Source organism: Dipodomys merriami, unplaced genomic scaffold, assembly GCF_024711535.1.
Source record: "Dipodomys merriami isolate MVZ:Mamm:240054 unplaced genomic scaffold, mDipMer1.0.p SCAF_19, whole genome shotgun sequence".
Taxonomy (NCBI): Eukaryota; Metazoa; Chordata; class Mammalia; order Rodentia; family Heteromyidae; genus Dipodomys; species Dipodomys merriami.
In genome coordinates this window covers 7613920-7633818 of record NW_027203270.1, presented here as the reverse complement: position 1 = coordinate 7633818, position 19899 = coordinate 7613920, and the positions used below count along the sequence as shown (strand labels likewise).

General features: G+C 39.8%; 1 protein-coding gene across 6 annotated transcripts in view; it reads right to left on the bottom strand.

The window, feature by feature from the left end:
• Positions 1-19899, bottom strand: part of Tada2a (transcriptional adaptor 2A) — a 64831-nt gene that overhangs the window by 21147 nt on the left and 23785 nt on the right. For 4 of the 6 annotated variants that reach the window (XM_070027139.1, XM_070027140.1, XM_070027141.1 and 1 more), the window contains 4 exons: positions 19508-19599; positions 15804-15961; positions 13013-13101; positions 11063-11135 (listed from right to left, as the gene is read on the bottom strand). In XM_070027139.1, coding sequence (XP_069883240.1) covers positions 11063-11135; positions 13013-13101; positions 15804-15961; positions 19508-19599 — 412 coding nt within the window. The remainder of the gene's footprint in view (positions 1-11062; positions 11136-13012; positions 13102-15803; positions 15962-19507; positions 19600-19899) is intronic. The other 2 variants (XM_070027143.1, XM_070027142.1) reach the window with 2 other exon arrangements.

The following is a 19899-nucleotide window of genomic DNA, read 5'->3' as shown; positions in this document are numbered from 1 at the left end:
ACAAGTGCTCCTCCACTGAATTACACTCTGAACTCAAAAACAAATATTGCTATGACTCTATAGAAGTAATCTCAATCTCAAGAGATGGTGTCAGAACAAGATTAACATGCACCAGAAACTATTTTTTACAGTAATGTTTTCATGTTTAGAGTGCAGAATTTTATATTCTGTAATAAGAGTTAAGATGCCTATGTAAAAGCCATGCTCTTTCCTTGTTTTCTCTTGTAAAATAAGAAGAGAAGCCATAGATAGGAAAAGTTTTAATCAATACAGTAGTTCTTAGATTAGCTTTTCTTGCTATTCTTTTATTCAACTTCAGGCTTTTTTTTTTTTTTTTTTTTGGTCAGTCGTGGGGCTTGAACTCTGGGCTTGGGCACTGTCCCTCAGCTCTTCAGCTCAAGGTAAGTGTTCTAACACTTGTTCTACAGCGCCACTTCCAGTTTTCTGGTGGTTTACTGGATAAGAATCTCACAGACTTTCCTGCCTGGGCTGGCTTTGAACCTGGATTCTCAGATCTCAGTCTCCTGAGTAGCTAGGGTTACAGGCATGAGCCACCAGTGCCCGGCCTCAACTTCAGAATTCTTAAAGCTCCAACTATATTTCTCTTTTCATTCCTCACCTTAATCCTATAAACACATCCATCTCTAGGGTTCCAACTACCATCAAACTACATAATCTTAAACTGAGATATCTAGTGTAAGCTCCAGGTCCTACTGGATATCTTTATTCACAGAGCCTTCTATTGCAAATTTATATCCTACTTCTTTTCCTATCCTCTATAACTTTTACCTTGGTTAACAGCATCATAGTTAAACGAGTCCAAAGCAGAAATCAATCTGGATTTTTCCCTCCTGTCCCTATCTAGTAGCTTTACCTACTCCCACCTTATACTACATACCTTTCTTGACTTGTTATATATTTTACTACAGAGAGTAAAGGCTGAACACTCTCAAATTCATCTTTTATCTCTAGTCCCATTCCTTAGCCCACATATCTTGTCTCTCTCAACAGCTTGAATCAATCTAGGAAGAGGACCATCATTACATTTACTGACTCCATTTCTGCCAAATGGACTCCAAGTCACCCCTCCAAATGGTACCAGACTAGTATTTTACAACACAACACAATCTTTTTTTTTTGGTTGTTAATGGGGCTTGAATTCTGGGCCTGGGCACTGTCTCTCAGCTCTTCAGGTCAAGGCAAGCACTCTACCACTCGAGCCACAGCGCCACTTCTGGTTTTCTGAGTAGTTGATTGGAGATAAGAGTCTCACAGACTTTCCTACCCAGGTTGGCTTTGAACCGTGATCCTCAGATCTCAGCCTCCTGAGTAGCTAGGATTACAGGTGTGAGCCACCAGTGCTTAGCTTACAACACAATCTGACTGAATAATTTTGATACTTATAACTCTTCAGCAACTTTCCATCTACTTACAGGAGTTCAAACTCTTACAGATCATAGAGGCATTTTATTGCCTTGATTCTATCTTTCCAGTATTGCTTCCTACCCCTTTCTCATAGGTCTTATACACTAGGCACACAAAACCAACTCAAGATTATACAGCTGCTAAGTAAATATCAGGAATCTTGATTCCAGAGCTGTGAGTAGGAAAAAACAGTGAAACTGTTCAACATGTTTATTGTTAGTGGATTTACTTTCTCTTATAAGTACTATATCCTAAATCTGGCTTCACTGAAAATGAAATGTGTTTAGGAAAAAAAAAATAGAAGAAAAAAAAGGAAGTCAAAGTCAAAAATATCAGAAACAAAGATCCTTATGGCTGCTTATAATTAGAAGATCTCTAGGATTAAGTAATGAATTATTGATAACTGTAGAAGAAACTATGAGTAATGCATAATTTAGCATTATGTTGTTTTTGTTTGCCAGTTGTGGGGCTTGAACTCAGGGTCTGGGTGCTGCCCCTGAGGTTTTTTGCTCAAGGCTAGCCCTCTACCACTTTGAGCCAGTGTCACTTTAGGTTTTCTGGTAGTTAGTAGGAGATAAGAGTTCTCTGGGACTTTCCTGCTGAGGTTGGCGATCCTCAGATCTCAGCCTCTTAAGAAGCTAGGATTATAGATGTGACCCATTGGAGCCCAGCTTAGCACAGTTACATTAAACCATTCGTCTATGGATTCTGTAAGCATTTAACAATTGCAGTAGATCCTGGGACTACCTTAATACCTTGTCTCCTTTAGCTCTGTGCAAATTGAGAGTTTGTTGGTTTTCACTTGTTTTCATTATTCAAAGGAAGATCTACAGCATCATTTGAAAAATTAATACATTAGTAAAATGTAGGTCATATAATTTCTAAAAACATATCAGCCTGTGTAGCAAAGAATTTGGTTATATATGAGAATCACTTCTTTTAAAATAGTAAGTTTCATTCCAAAACAGTCAAAAGCCTCTTGAATGGCGGTAATTCAAACCACAATGTAATTTCATACTCATCCAAAGAATAGGAGATTCACGTTTGAGTTTAGCCCAGGGCGGGGGTGAGAGGGAGGGCAATGAGTCATGTTTTATTACAGTAAGTATTTAAACATTGTTGTCCAACAAAACATTATTTGGCACAATAAGTCAGATCTGCTCTAGCTGAACCTCCTTCTCGAGAACCTCAATTGCCTTGCCCAGCAAGTCCTTGAGGGTACCTCCATGGAACACTTTGAAACCCACACTTTTGCTAGAACTAGACTTTAGAGAGAGGAAAACGTGTGACCAATCAAGTAAGATAACAGAATAAAATCAATCACAAGAAGTCCAATTTTATTTTTCAGTAAATGACAGCAAACTAAAGTTGTTGGGGTATGTACAATCCCAAAGCACTGTCAAGTCCAGATATTCCATACTAACCATTACTGAGTATTTTGCTGCTATCTACTCTTAGGATATGGTTAGATCAGAAGGTTTAATATCAAAATCTTATACGCTGGGCTATGAAAGATGTAGCTTCAATCACTGAGAGTTATCCAGGAATACTCTGATCTGAGACCAAAGCAAAACAACTGAAATACTAAATCTTAGCTGCATAATCTACATGTAGAGATGATAGAATGCAATGTTTTCTGAAGTCTAAATATTTTTGAAAATTAACTACCAGCCAGGCACCAATGTCTCATACCTATAATCCTAGCTATGCAGGAGGCTGAGATCTGAGGATTGCAGTTTTAAACCAGCCCTGACAGGAAAGTCTGTAAAAGTCTTATCTCCAATTAACCACCAAAAAAACCCCAACAACCAGAAATGGAGCTGTATTTCAAGTGGTGAATTCCTAAAACAAAGTTCAGAGACAGCAGCCAGGCTCTGAGTTCAAGCCCTATGACCAGCACAAAGAAAAAAGGAAAAAGAAAAAAATTTAAAGTCTAATTCCTAACAGTTCAAAGCAGGAAGCAAAACAAATATATCATAACAAATACCCTGAAAATTTCTCATGTGTTAGGCTCTTTATGCCTTAGATCATTTAGCTACCCAGTAAGATAAATTCAATAGAAAAGAAATACCTTGAAGAGCCAGTGAAAATTACTAATTCTGACAAAATATTTCTGTAATTTTTGTCAGATACTAAATTTATCATTTTGTTTCTGGAAATTTGTGTGGGAATGACTTAATTTAAAATAAAAAGTTGTGGGCGCTGGTGGCTCATGCCTTTAATCCTAGCTACTCAGGAGGCTGAGATCTGAGGATCGAGGTTCAAAGCCAGCCTGGGCAGGAAAGTCTATGAGACTCTTATCTCCAATAAACCACCAGAAAACCGCAAGTGGCACTGTGGCTGAAGTGGGAGAGTGCTCGCCTTGAGCTGAAGAGCTGAGGGACAGCGCTCAAGCCCAGACTTCAAGGCCCACGACAGAAAAAAAAAAGCTGAAGAAACTGTATTTTCAAAATTATCAACAAACTGCCAGTGGTTCTACTGACTCATTATTTCAGCAGTTTAAGCTTAAAAAAAAAAAAAAATAGAGCCGGGCGCAGGTGGCTCACACCTGTAATCCTAGCTACTCAGGAGGCTGAGATTTGAGCATCCTGGTTCAAAGCCAGCCCAGGCAGGAAAGTCCATAAGACTCTTATCTCCAATAAAACCACTAGAAAACCAGAAGTGGGGCTATGGTTCAAGCGGCAGAGCTTTCGCCTTGAGCTGAAGAGTGCAAGGACAGCACCCAAGCCCAGAGTTCAAACTCCATGACCGACCAAAAAACAAAAACAAAAACAACAAAAAAAGAAAGAAACAAATGGAAGTCTGGAATTCTCCTAAAGAAAAACTGGTATTTTTCTCATATATTTTCTCTATAAAGTACACTCAAGTAGCAACAACTGATTACAACTACATGATTAAGCCAGGCAAGATCACAATACAGCAAGTAGGATAGAAATGAGAAAAGCAGACACTGCAAGAATGAGAACCATCAGTTCACATTCTACTTCAAGTGACTGGAAGCTTCAGTACAAGCTAGCAAACAAAGAACCAAGAGATCATTAAATGTGAACCAACCAAAAACACCCATCATTTATCCACTGACACAAAGCCTCTGAAATCCTAGCTTCGAGGGAAGAACAGTCTCCCTGTGATTACACTGAGGACTGATAGAGTTTCCAAACTGCTGCCTTAAAATATTTCAAGAAGTGGGCAGAAGACAGAGGCAGCGCCTCCCACTGCAATGTATTTCTATCATTGTTCAAAATAGCTTGCAACATGTTTCTGTTTTCTTGACAGAAGGCACTTACTGCTTGCTTGGCAAGAAAATCAACTCAGAGTTTAACTTCAGGGAAGCCAATCGAAATCCTCACTCCAACAGCACAAGCACAAACCTGTGACTCAGGTATTCCTCAGAAGCAAGGCTTTTAAGACATTTTCCCTGCTAAGCTTTTGGCTTGGTTAAGCTGCACACCAATGATTCTACGAAGGAAAAAAAGACTATGTGACCAATGGTTAAAGTTAGCAAGTAGGAAGCCTTGGGCAAATTACTTATTTTACATTTCTCTGAAGTACAATGAGAAAGTATGTCTGAATTGCAAAAAAGTAGGGAAGCTATAGAAGACAACAAATATGAAGCTTCACAGAAAAGAAACAGTAAGAAAAATAAATTCAAGGATATAAAGAATGAGTATTATGCAGTATTAAAAACATGAACTCTGGGGATTGCTCTGACACTTGCTGGCTACATATTATAAGCAAGTTATTTGGCCTTTTTAAGCTTCAATTCCTCATCTATAAAATGGAAGTAATAACATTCAACTCATAAGGTTTTTGAGGATTAAATCAATTCAAAGAACTTGGTGTTGTGGCACATGCTTGGAATCACAAAACTTAAGAGGCTGAAGTAGGATTATCACAAAGTTTGAGGCCAGCTTGGGTTATAAAGACGCCATCCTATGCAAAAAACAGCTTTGTCACTATAAAATGAAGTTCACTGTCAGTAGGTAAACACACAAGAGACCAAGCTGGACCTCTATTTACTGTTAAAGATTTTAAAGGCTAATATTATCTGAAGATAACAATGGGGAGAGGAATCCATACCTAGCAGAGAAACTTTGCTGAAACTAGCTTCCCAAACAAAGGAAACACAGATAATTCTAAAGTAAAATGCTGAGAAGTGCTGAAAACACAGACTTAGCACACAGGAGTTTATAATGCTTCTAGCTTGTACCATTATAGAACAACAATGACTAGATGGATGCTGCATCTCGAATTATAGGCCCCCAAGAAACTTAGAGAAAGAGTAGCCCACAAATTTAGAAGAGGTTTTCGCAATTGACAGGAGACAGGAAAAGAGATATCAGCCAAAGGGACATCTGCACTGAGATCTCCTGATATATACCATGATACAGGAGAGTTCCAAGTTATGAGTCTTCTACATCTTTCTTTCAGAACCAATAATTCTGTATATTAATAAAATAAAAGACGTTGCTATTCAGGCTTCTTTAATAATTCCAATTCCAAAACTTCACTGTTGCTGTTTTTCGTTTTGTTTTGTTTTTACTGCATAACTCGCAGTGCCCTTTCTGAAAAATATATAACTAGAATGTAACTTATTACACTTTATTGTATCCAAGGCATCTATATTGTACATTGCAAGCCAGTTTTATTAGACAAATTCCATAAATCAATGTTAAGTCTTTGGGTAAAGCAAAGAAAAGGCTTGATGGCATCAGCTTAAATTCCTTCTAGAAGTTGTAAGTGAGAAATATTAAAAGAATGTCATAAATGTTCAGTAATAAGAGTATAATGGTATGGAATGGTAATAACACCAATCTGAATTGTGTACCATCATTCATTGGAGACAATTATACTCTGACTAATCAGTATCACCCATTCGTTACAGGTAGGGTATACAAAGAAATAGCAAGCAAGATTCCAAGGACTTGCCCAAGATGATAATGACTCAGAAGCAAGCCTAAGATTGAATGAGTGCCCTAATTTACACCAAATCTTTGCCTTTCTCTGTGTGCCAGGCATGCTTAAAAACTCCCTCTCCTCTTACTTGAGTCTACGTGGACTTCTAGAACCATTCACAGGGTGTTTTGAGAGTCTACTCAGGACAGTATGCCTCAGGTATTTGTCATGCTGTCACAGGAGCTACTCTTAAAAGCTCAGAACTATAAAGCATCTCCATGGCACTACCTACAAAGCATTCTTTTGGCCTCCAGTGTTTGTAAATCTCTTAAAAATATCATCTCCTCAAAAGTACCCTAAGGATGAGTGGTAGCTCAATTGTAAAGTGTTTGCCTAATGTATGAGAGGCCTTGTGTTCAATCCTCAGTGAAAACACGCTAGCACCATATAAATATCTTCAGATCCTGCTTTAGGAACAGTTTTGAAATTTGGGGGTTGTTTTATTTTGAGTACTGGGAGGATCAATCACAGGGCCTTCACCCCATACAAGGCAAGCAAGCTATCCTAAACATAACTCTGACCCTATCACCTAGATAATCTACATATTTAGGCTGGGGAAAATGATTGTTTAGTGTTAAAAAGTTACTTATGTATGAGAATATCTGATGCTTCAATTCTAGTTCAAATGAAAATCAGTGATTTACAAGGTTCTATATAGAAACTGCAAGAAAAGGTAGGTATCTAGTATACTATAGGATTGAAGAGCAAACTGAACTACAACTTACTAATCAGACAGGTGTGATTATTGTTTTGTCTCCATTTACTTATAGAAAGAACTACAAATGCATCTGAAGAAATTACAAATACTGCTGGGCCTGAGTGACTCACTAGCTCTTAGCTACACAAGAGGCTAAGATCTGAGTACTAGGGTTTGAAGCCAGCCCAGGCAAGAAAGTCTATGAGAGTCTTATCTCCAATAAACTAACAAAAAAGCCAGAAGTGGAGCTGTGGCTCAAGTGGTAGAACACTAGACTTGAGCAAAAAAACTTTGAGAGAGTACCCAGGTTCTGAGTTTAAGCCCCAGGACAGGCACAAAAAAACAAAACAAAAAACCAAGTTACAAATCCTGCTTTTACAGAGAATAAAGAGCAAAACTAAATAGTGATCGCCAGGCACTTCTCACACATGTAATTCTAGCTACACAGGAGGCTGAGATCTGAGGATCCCACACTGGTTTTGAGCCAGCCAGGCAGTAAAGTCTGAGGGATTCTTATCTCCAATTAACCACCAAAAAGCTAGAAGTGGAATGAACTGTGACTCAAGTAATAATAGCATGCTAGTTTTGAGCAAAAAAGCTCAGGGACAGTGCCCTGAGTTTAAGCCTCAGTAGCAGCATGTGCACATGTGCGTGCAGACACATGGACACATGGACACGGACACAGACAGACAGACACACACACGGTCACACATACACATTAATTAAATAATCATTTTACAAGTTTTCTTAATATTGCTGAGACATAAGAATGAAGATCTTGGATTAGAGCCTAGAGAAGTGATTCAGGAAGTCCCTTACACAGTTGAGCCATTATTAACATCAGAGCTTTTGACTTTCCAAAGTTTGGCCTTTTTTTTTTCCTCCCGCCAGGGCTTGGGCACTGTTCCTGAGGTTTGTTTGCTCCAGGCTAGCACTCTACCACTTGAGCCACAGTGCTGCTTCTAGCCTTTTTGGTTTATGTGGTACTGAGGAATCGAACCCAGGGCTTCATGCAAGCTAGGCAAACACTCTATCACTAAGCCACATTCCCAGCCTGGTCATTTTTAACAGTATCTAAAAGGATGATACTTATGAAGCCCCTTTTTATTTAGCATATAACTTTTGGTAAGAAAGATACAAGCCAGGAAACACTATCATTTTAACAAAAGCTGGTGTTTCTGTAGGGCATTGCTGGATGGCAATCCGTATATCACCTTAAAGAGAACAATACAAGAGAGAAAAGACAATATGAGTCACTAGAGTTTGAAGAGATTGACACAGAAGACTGAACAAACTCAATTGATCTAGTGAATGCTAAAATAGTTTGCTTTCAAGGTTTCCTCTTTATATTTCAATCTGCGTCACTTTGACTTTACAAAAGTTGTGTGGGAGAAAAGCAGAGGAATGAAATTTTGCAAGAAGAAATTATGCTTTAAAAATATGTAGAAAAATCTCAAGGTAAAAATGTTAAAGACTCGGGCTGGGAAGGTGGCTCAGTGGTAGAGCGCTTGCCTTGCATGCATGAGGCCCTGGGTTCGATTCCTCAGCACTACATAAGCAAAAACAAAAACAATAAAACCTTATGATATTTAGCTAAGACATAGCTAAAGTAAGTTTAAGCATAATAAAGTTTGTAGGGCCGGGCGCTGGTGGCTCACACCTGTAATCCTAGCTACTCAGGAGGCTGAGATCTGAGGATCGCGGTTCAAAGCCAGCCTGGGCAGGAGAGACTGTGAGACTCCTATCTCCAATAAACCACCAGAAAACCGGAAGTGGCGCTGTAGCTCAAGTGGTAGAGCGCTCGCCTTGAGCTGAAGAGCTGAGGGACAGCGCCCAGGCCCAGAGTTCAAGCCCCACGACCGACAAAAAAATAAATAAATAAAGTTTGTAGGTTACTTTAAAAACAAGTTAAAGACTCCTTTCTTGGTCCCAGGTCAACAACTATCCAGGAACTCTTCTATAAAAAGAATACCAGGTAATACAATTATGTTAACTGGTTGATTTATAACTCAACAGGTATTCTTGTCATTCCTGTCTGGGATGAAGATTTAGGAGAAAAAATTAAATAAAATGCCTTTTGAAGAATATAGATTCCAATAAAGCATATAATTCTAATAAAGCAATAAATGATCTATTGTACCACATTTGACTGTGGACTCAAAGAGAAGATGAAGAATTATTTTAAGTATGCAGTTCACTAAAAATCTGAAGAGAGGGAATAACGAGCTCAATGAAAGTTTTTTTGTTTGTTCTGTGTGTGTGTGTATGTGTGTTTACGCATGTGCGTACACACATGCATGCACACTAGGGACTGAACCCAGAACCACACAAATATTAGGCTACTCATCAGCCCTGACTATCCACTTTCAACAACACTGCGGCATGTATGGGGGGAGAGGGGGTATGACTTAACAATGAGTTACCCTTAAGAGAGTTCATTTACGATTAATATTCAAGTCAGGCACTGGTGACTACTTAGTACCCTAGCTACTTAGGACTGAGAATTCCTTGTTCAAAATCACCTGGGTAAAAAAGTTCATTAGATCTTCCCTTCTTAACAAAGAACTGAGTCCACTGCTCAGAGCTTTTTATTCTAGCTATAACAGGAAGTCTAAAATAGATTGAGACCCAGCTGCTTGCCAGGGAAGGACATGCACCTATCTCAAAAATTTCAAGTGCAAGCCAGGTGCCGGTGGCTCCTGTCTATAATCCTAGCTACTCAAGAGTCTGAGATCTAAGGATCACAGTTCAAAGCCAGCCCAGGCAGGAAAAGTCTGTGAAACTCTTATCTCCAATAAACCACCAGAAAAACCAGAAGTGGTGCTCCACCAGAAAACCAGAAGTGGTGCTGTAGCTCCAATGGTAGAGCACTAGCCTTGAGCTGAAAAGCTGAGGGACAGTGCTCAGGCCCAGAGTTCAAGTCCCATGACTGACAAAAAAAATTTTTTTTTTTCTAATTTTTCAAGTGCAAAAAAATGCTAGAGGCATGGCACAGCACCAATAGTGCCTGCTTGGCACGTCTCAGTACTAAAAAAAAAAAAAAAAAGATTCGGAAGTGCTGAATATTCACGGGCTGGGAAGGTGGCTCAGTGGTAGAGTGCTTGCTTTGCATGCATGAGGCCCTGGGTTCGATTCCTCAGCACCACATAAGCAAAAAGAAAAAAGCCAGAAGTGGCACTATGGCTCAAGTGGTAGAGTGCTAGCCTTGAGCTGAAGAACTGAGGGACAGAGCCCAGGACCAGAGTTCAGGCCCCACAACCGGACCCAAAAAAAAAAAAGGGCTGAATATTCTATTCAAAGTTCTAAGAGGCATGCCTATAATCATAGCATTCAGGAGGCTGGGTTAGGAGGAGGAGGATTTCAAGACCAGCATGGGTTATGAAGGAAGACCCTATCTCAAAATCAGTTTTGAAGAACAATTTTTCCACTTTTTACCTGCTAGAAATTTGAAGTAACAAATTATAACAAACACTGCTGAAATCTCAAGGTTTTTACACTATTTCTCTTCCTTCTAATTAGGCCAAGTGAGGGCCACTTAACCAATTACTTTAGTGTTGGCTTATTTCAGTCAAAAGAATTATGATTCAGTTCAAAGGATGGAATATTTCCAACTATTGGTACATAGTCTATATCCTGACCACCATCACAAATTGTTTCTCAGTGTGACCAAAACCTAACAGGGTAAGTTCAGTAACATAACTGCTAGATTTTTTCCTTTCCTTTCTTTTCCTTGCCTTCCTTTCTTTCTTTCTTTCTGTCTTCCTATCTTTCTTTTTTTCTTTTTTGTGGTGCAAGGGATTGAATCTAGGACCTCCAGCACTGTAGACAAGTACTGCACCACTGAGACATAACTTCAGCCCAATCACTAAGTTCTATATTCCATTAGGGTAGGGAAAACCTATTTTATTCTTCTTTGTACTGCAAGCATCCAACATGGTATCATCACATACTTTAGCTCAATAATTTGATGAAATAAAAAGTTACCATGTAAAATGTCTGAGTCATCTTCAACAAAATCAATGTCTCTCAAGTCCCATTCTGCATAATTGTCAAACTCCTGTTAAGGAAAAACAAATCCCCACCCCAAGCCCACAGGTTTGAATAATGCCTTTTCAAGTTGCTATGCTTTACAAGCAAACAGAAAACACACAAACCAGCATTTGTTAAGAAATATTAAGTAGCCGTAAGAGGCCAGAATACGGATGCAAGTAACAAGAAATGAAGGTAGTGAGGGAAAGATAAGAGATCTGTAAACTTTGGGGCAGTAGTAAAAACAAAAGATTAAAATAGTTATGTCTAAAAATGAGGTCTAAATCTTTTGTTCTAAATTTTCAAATGGCCTGTTCATTCCCCCAAAAATAACTTCAATTAGGTTTTCAAGTAGATAAGAACGTTACCAACATTAATTTGTTTACCTTTTGTTACTTTTCCAGGGATCTAATGTTTACATTTTATTACCTTTTCAGGGATCTAATTTAGTCAGTACTATATATTATACATGCAGTTAACTGGAAGATCTGTTCATATTCTATTCAGTAAGTTCAATGCATTGGGGGTAGTGTGGTTCTACAATATCACCTGCCATGAAGAAGGTATTAATTTGGGTATGGCTAGAAAATTGTTTGCAGTTGTTAAAACTTTTCTCTTATATCCAAAAGCACTATCGATATGGATTAGATAATAGATCAAGAGTCTTATCATTGCATTCACATGGTTTTCTTTTGCCAGCTGTGGAGCTTGAACTCTGGACCTGGGCGCTGTCTTTGAGCTCTTCAGCTCTACCACCTGAGCCACAGCGCCACTTCCAGCTTTTTCTACTTATGGGATGCCGAGGGCTTCATGTATGCGGGGCAAGCACTCTACACTGAGCCACCTTCCCAGCCTCCAATCACATGGTTTTTAATTCTATGGCTGAATGAGAAATATATAGTTTTTATACAAATTCACCATTTTTTTTTTTTTTTGTCGGTCGTGGGGCTTGAACTCTGGGCCTGGGCGCTGTCCCTCAGCTCTCCAGCTCAAGGCGAGCGCTCTACCACTTGAGCTACAGCGCCACTTCCGGTTTTCTGGTGGTTTATTGGAGATAGGAGTCTCACGGTCTTTCCTGCCCGGGCTGGCTTTGAACCACGATCCTCAGATCTCAGCCTCCTGAGTAGCTAGGATTACAGGCGTGAGCCACCAGCGCCCGGCTACAAATTCACCATTCTTACATATGTGTGGATCTCATGCAGGAGTCAGCAAACTACTGCCTGTTTTTGTGCATAAAGTTTTTTGGTTTTTTTTTGTCAGTCATGGGCTTTGAACTCTGGGCCTGGGCCCTGTCTCTCAGCTCTTCAGCTCAAGGCTAGAGCTCTACCACATGAGCCACAGTGCCACTTCCGGTTTTCTGGTGGATAATTAGAGATAAGAGTCTGATGGCCTTTCCTGCCTGGGCTGGCTTTGAACTGTGATCCTGGGATCTCAGCCTCCTGAGTAGCTAGGATTAGGATTACAGGCATGAGCCACGGACGCCCAGCATGTGCATGAAGTTTTATGTGACCATACAGACATACTCATTTGTTTACATATTATCTATGTTACTTTTTTACAATAACAAAAAGTTTAGTTGCAACAGAAATCTAATAAGACCTGCAAAACTTAAAAAATATATACTACTAGAAAAACTTGGCTAAGCCTTGATATTAATGGAATGAGAACCAGACTGTAGAAATTCCATACCTACAAAAAAAAAATGGGAGCCAGCACTGATAGAATTTAAACAGGTTTTTAGTACAAAGAACATCCCTTTTATGAAAGTGAAAATGTATACAAATGAAAAAAATGAAGGTAGGACTGTACAAAAGCCATATAAACTACAGTGTTTGTTAAGGAACCTATGGTTACAAAGCCCCCTCAAAAGCAAGGTTTTCCTCTCTAATAACAATGTTCTCCTACCTCAATGAAATCTGCTCGAGCTGGCATGTATCCTGCCATGTCCCGAGAAAGCAAGGAGTCAAAAGTAGGTCGTGGAGGATCATCTGTAGCTGGAAGAATTAATACATTTTTCTTAATAAAATATTGACATGAAAAAGAAATAAAACTCCCTATTTACACCAAGAAACAAATAAAAATCAAAATAGTGTTAAGGACAAGTGAGAAAAAATTAATATTAAAGTATTACAGGAAGAGACTGAGTTCTTTTGTTTTCTTACAGTGTTGGCAATTGAACCTAGGTCCTTGCCTATGCTAGGTAAATGTTATACACTGAGCTATACCCTAACCTGGTTTGCGTTTCTTGACACAGAATAATTTAAACCAGTCCAGGCTAGTCTCAAACTTATAGCTTCCTGTCTCAGCCTCCCAAGTACTACAAGTATGAACATGTACCACTACAGCTAGCTCCAGTTTTAGTTCTTTAAAAAGAATATTAAATCCTAGCTACTCAGGAGGCTGAGATCTGAGGATCACAGTTCAAAGCCAGCCAGGGCAGGAAAGTCTATGAGACTCTTATCTCCAGTGAACTACTTTAAAAAGCTGGAAGCAGTGCTATAGTTCAATATAATATAATCTCAGGACCCCCTAAGACTATAATCCTCCTACCTATGCCTCCTTAGAAGCTAGATTACAGACCTATACTACCACATCTTGTTTGTTTTATTGAACTCAGAATTTGCTAAATTTTCATTTTGGCTGGCCTCAAACCACAATCCTCCCTATCTCTGATTCCCAAGTAACAGGGATTACAGACATGAGCCATTATATGCAGCCAAAGCCCTCTTCTTCCCTTCTTTCTTCCCTCCCTCCCTTTTCTTTCTTTCTTTTTTTTGTGCTAATATTGGGGCTTGAACTCAGAGCCTCAAAACTGTCCCTGAGCTTTTTCATTCAAGGCTAGTGTTCTACCACTGGAACTACAGTTCCAATTCTGACTTTTTTTGAATGGTTAATTTGAGATAAGAGTCTCATGGACTTTCTTACCCAGGCTGGCTTAGAACTGTGATCCTCAGATCCCAGCCACCTAAGTAACTAGGATTACAGGCATGAATTACCAGTGCCTGGTACAAAGCTATTTTTTTTTTTTTTTTTTTTTTTGCCGGTCATGGGGCCTGAACTCTGGGCCTGGGCTCTGTCCCTCAGCTCTTCAGCTCAAGGCTAGTGCTCTACCACTGGAACCACAGCACCACTTCCGGCTTTTTCTGTTTATGTGGTGCTGAGGAATCGAACCCAGGGCCTCATGCTTGCAAGGCATGAACTCTACCACTGAGCTACCTTCCCAGCCCATACAAAGCTATTTTTTTCTTTCTTTTATTCCTGTTGTAGGGCTTGAACTCTGGGCCTGAGCACTGTCCTTGAACTCATCAGCTCAAGTTAAGCACTCTACTACTTGAGCCACAGTGCCACTTCCAGTTTTCTGGTGGTTTGTTGGAGATAAAGAGTCTTACGGCCTTTCCTGCCTGGGCTGGCTTTGAACCATGATCCTCAGATCTTCTGAGTAGCTTGGATTACAAGCGTGCACCACCAGCACCCAGTCAATCACATTTCTTTTAATGTTATAGAACCCTAACTATCCTGTCAGTATCAGCTAACTTGGTCTTCAGGACCAATCTCAAATTACAAATATGCACCAATTCAGCAGTCATGGTTCAGTAGATTTGGAAGGTAGTTGGAACTGCGTCCCAGCTCTAGCACATTTTACAATCTTTGCACACATTATTTAAGTTTTCTGAATCTCTGTTATCTCATGGGTAAAACAAAAGGGCCTGTTCTGACAGGTGTCAGTGAATGATTCCTATAATCCTAGCTACTCAAGAGGCTGAGATCTGAGGATTGTGGTTTGAAGCCAGCATGGGCAAGAAAGTTTGTGAGACTCTTATTTCCAATTAAACACCAAAAAGCCAGAAGTGGAGCTGTGGCTCAAGTAAAGTGCTAGCCTTGAGCACAAAGCTCAGGGACAGTACCTACCTATCCTAAGTTCAAGCCCCAGGACTGGCACACATACAAACAAAAAAAGTATCTGTTCTGTGTATTTCAATGGGTTCTGTAAGGAACAAATAGTCTAATGAATTTGAAATAAGTGCTAACATCTGAAGGCGTTGTCACCAATCTCTGAGTTAGTCAGCTATAAGACTATCTCTAGGAAGTATGGGAAGGTGGAAGAAGGTAGCAAAAACATTCTCATTATTTGTGCCTCAGGAGTCATTCAGGAAAGATGTCAACATAATTCATCATGGTTTTGGTCATGCTAAGTCATATGTCCCTGGTCCTACAGGCACAAAGAATTTGCCCACACTGTCACAACCAAGGAAGAAAAACAACAAATTACTCCTTAGACTTGATACTGGAGCAATTAGTAAGTCTCAAACTGGACCTTGTTAAGCAAATGATACCTAGGATCACATACCATCCAAAAGAATTGCAAAATGGATTATACTCATGGTAACATGGATACCTCATCTTTTAGACACTTCATCTTACTGAAGCAAGCACTAAAGTTAACTGGTATATTCAAGGGACCAGAGTGGGTAGAAATACCCATTGGCTTAAAATACTCATGTCCAGTATACAACTCTGATCCCTAGGATAAGTTCCCTTTCTGCCAGATCATTCCTCTCAATTGTTGTCCTATCAACTAGTCTTATCTTCCATAAGTTCTTTATCTGTCCAAGTAACCAGATCACTGTTTACCTACCATTGAAATAGGGCCTGAGAAAAGGCTAAGTATCTGTTACAAAAATAGAGAGGTATTTACAATGAAATGGAATGGCTGTGTCAGCAGTTTTGGCCTCCTCTGCTTGTTTCAGGTTTAGCAGGGTAGATGCAAACAAAGGATTATTGATGAAATGCTTCATGTAGTGCTTCTCACATTCTTCCTTGGTCTTGGTGCACATCTGATTAGCTACATCCTGCCTATAGAAAAGAAAGAGAATAGTACTTTCATCTATGCATGCTGAAGTTATGGTTCTTTCCACATTTTAAATCCATTTCTTACAATAGCAATAATCTGATACTTCCAAACTGATGTCAAGGAAATATCAGAAAAATAGTGAGACACATATAAGCCTGCTCTTGATATAAACAAATGTTCCAAATCTTGCTATTCCAAGAAGTAGCCCTTTCCTTGCTACTGTAAGAAAGGAGTATGACTAGAAAAATCTATAAACTTCCCTCTGAGCAAGGCTCTATGGAAATAATAGCTATAAATAGTAATATACAAAATAAATAGTAACACACAAAATGCTTTATTTCTTTACTAAAGCATTTATAGGTCAGCCACTGAGCTATAAACATTCAAACATAATTATAGTTTACTTTAGTATTACTACCTTGAAGCGTAATATTATCATTTCAGTTTTACAGAAAAAAAAACAAAGATGAGACACAAAGAAATGGTTTTTCTCAAGAATATAAAGCTCCTTCCTAAGTATCAAAAGCAGAACATAGTCAATACCACTGACACAGAGTACTCAGGTGATGAAGAGGTACACGTGAATCTCTCAAAGTCCCCTCCTCAAGCTCTCTTCCACAGCACATCACTTGTCCTTCTCCTAAGGCCTCATTATGCTCCACTCTGTACTTTAACCCTTTGTATATACAATCTAACTCCTCTACTAGATTGTAAGCTTAAGGGCAGACATATAAATAATTCTAAGCTCTAGTGCTCTTACCACCAAGCTCACTGCCTTACCCACAGATACAGTTCCTGCCTGACTGCCTTCCCTTCCTCCCTCTTTCCTTTTCCTTTTCTTTTTCCTTTGTCTTCCTTTCTGCCTCCACCTCCTCCTGCCCCATATATGTACATGTGTGTGCTTCTATGATCAAACCTAGAGCCTCAGGTATGCATTCCATCACTGAACTACACTCAGCCTCAGAGAAGCTTTTTTTTTTTTTTTTTTTTAATGATCTTACGAGATACAACTCAAGCCTCTTGTAGGCTGAAGAGTTCTACCATAGGACTGGAATTATAACTCAAGTAGTAGAGTACCTGCCTAGCCAAGAATGAGGGTCAGGGGGCTGGGAAGTTGGCTCAGTGGTAGAGCGCTTGCCTTGCATGCCTGAGGCCCTGGGTTCGATTCCTCAGCACCACATAAGCAAAAAGAAAAAAGCCGGAAGTGGCGCTGTGGCTCAAGTGGTAGAGCGCTAGCCTTGAGCTGAAGAGCTGAGGGACAGCACCCAGGCCCAGAGTTCAGGCCCCACGACCGGACCAAAAAAAAAAAAGAATGAGGGTCAGGTTTAAACCTCTGTAAAAAACAAAACAAAAACAAAAAACAAACATCTACCACACATCTCCAACCCAGAAAGTATTTTTTAAAAAATAAACTTAGCTTAGACAGGAGGGTAGCAGTTGTAGTCTTTGCTTAGACAGAAAGAATTTCTTATTTTACAAAGTAAGAAGTAGAGCTGTACGTAACCCAAGTGGTAAAGCTCCAGCCTGAGCCTTGAGTTTAAGCTCCATTACCAACACTGAGAGAGAGAGAGAGAGAGAGAGAGACAGACAGACAGACAGACAGACAGACAGACTGACAGACTGACAGACTGACAGAGAAGGGGGAAGGAAGGAAGAAAGGGATAAAGAAATGGAAAAAAGAAAAGGAAGAAAGAATAACAAGCAAAAGACGAAGACCCAAGCCCAAGATGATTAGTAAGGAACTCATGAATCATCAGTTTTTTTAACCATTTTTGTCATTTTACATAGAATACAATTATTTTACAATGCTTAGTAACTGCTAAATATAGTTTACAAGGGTAAAGTGAACTGAGACCTCCTTCTTCAGGACCTTGGACAGAGAGCAACAGGAAAATTTATGGAATTTTTGAAAAAAATTATGCATACTAATAAGTTGGGACAGGTAGGATCTAGTTAATAAACTATATGATCCAGGCGCCAGTGGCTCATGGCTGTAATCTTAGCTATTCAGGAGGCTGAGATCTGAGGATCACGATTCAAAGCCAGCCGGGGCAGGAAAGTCCATGAGACTCTTCTCTAATAAACCACCAGAAAACCAGAAGTGGCACTGTGGCTCAAGCAGTAGAGTGTTTGTCTTGAGCTGAAGAGTTGAGGGACAGTGCCTAGGCCCAGAGTTCAAGCCCCACGACCGACAAAAATAAATTTAAAAAGTAAATAAACTATATGATTGTGAGAAATAATTTTGATGCCCTAAGCCTTAAATTCTTCATGAACAAAAAATGCTTAATAATGCTTCTACTGTCTAGTTCACAAAAGAAAATCATTGCTGTGTAAAAAGTGCTCCAAGAAGGTTAGAAAAAAAATGAGGATCGTGGTTCAAAGCCAGTTCGGGCAGGAAAGTCCATGAGACTCTTCTCCAATAAACCACCTGAAAACCAGGAGTGGCGCTGTGGCTCAAGTGTTAAAGCACTAGCCTTGAGCTAAAGAACTCAGGAACAGCACCTGGGCCCAGAGTTCAAGCCCCATAACCAACCAAAACAAAAGAAAAAAGAAAGTGGTGCTAGAGGTAGTGGGTCACACCTGTAATTGTAGCTGCTCAAGAGATCTGAGGATCACAATAAAGCCTGCCTAGGCAGGAATGTCTGTGAGATTCATCTCCAATTAGCTACCAAAAAGCTGGAAGTAGAGCTGTGGCTTAAGTGACAGAGCACTAGCCTTGAGCACAAAAGCTTAGAGGCAGTGTTCTGGCCCTGAGTTCGAGTCATCATAAAAAACAAATTGTGGCTGCTTTTTATTGCCTGTGTCGTCTTGAGAGTTGGCTGTAATCCAATTCCAAAAACCCAATAAAGAAAACAGTCATTGCAATAAAAAAAAAAAAAATGTGGGTTAGGAATGTGGCCTAGTGGTAAAGTGCCTACCTAGCATGCAGAAAACCCACAAAAACAGAAAAAGCCAGAAGTGGCACTGTGACTCAAGTGGTAGAGTTCTAGCTTTGAGCAAAAGAAGCCCAGGGACAGTGCCTAGGCCCTAAGTTCAAGCCCCAGGACTGGCAAAAAACAAAAACAAAAACAAACAAACAAAAAAACAAGTGGTGATATTGTTTAAAGGGTACTGCCTCTTAGGGCAATAACAACACTGCTTTTCAATCCTGTAAAGCTTTGATAGCTAAGAGAATGTTTTTAGGAAGGTTGTGAAACTTGAATCTTGAATGTGCTATGAACATCTACCATCTAAAAATACATAAACCTGAAGGCAGTGACAGCTAGTAAATCTAATCTTGTCCACTAGTCAGCAGGGAACCACCAACCTTCCCAGTGTTGACATCCAAAGTGACCTTTTAGAACTGCTCAGTCATGGACCACTAAGCATCCCACATTTCTGTGAGGCATTTCAGGCCTGGGAAATAATGTGCAGAGAAGAAAACTTGTCTCTCAATCCTGGCTCAACAGGAGAGCAGAACAGCTTTCTTTTTCTGAGACTCCTCTTTCCACCCTTTAGCAATGACTTGAGTCAACCTGGGGCAGGACCTCTGAAAACCAAGTTCTTACCAATTTCCAAAGCCACAGTCCATCACAGCTTCTAAAAGGGCCATTTCTTCTTGAGCAGTCCAGCTGGGGTCAAGAACAGGAAAGTCAGAGGTCTAAGGGGAAAAAGGTTTTATCTAAGAAAAGAGACAGAAACGGCACCAAGGAATTTCAACTGTAGAGTTGTTATTCTGTTTGGTTTTGGTGCCTGGGAATTGAACCAAGAGGCTATTCCTGAGCTTTTTTGCTCAAGGCTAGCACTCTACCACTTAAGGCACAGCTCTACTTTCAGCTTTTTGGTAGTTAACTGGAGAGAAGAGTCTCATGGACTTTCCTTCTTGGGAGGGCTTTGATGGATGATCCTCAGATCTCAGCCTCCTGAGCAGCTAGGATTACAGATGTGAGCCACCAGTGTC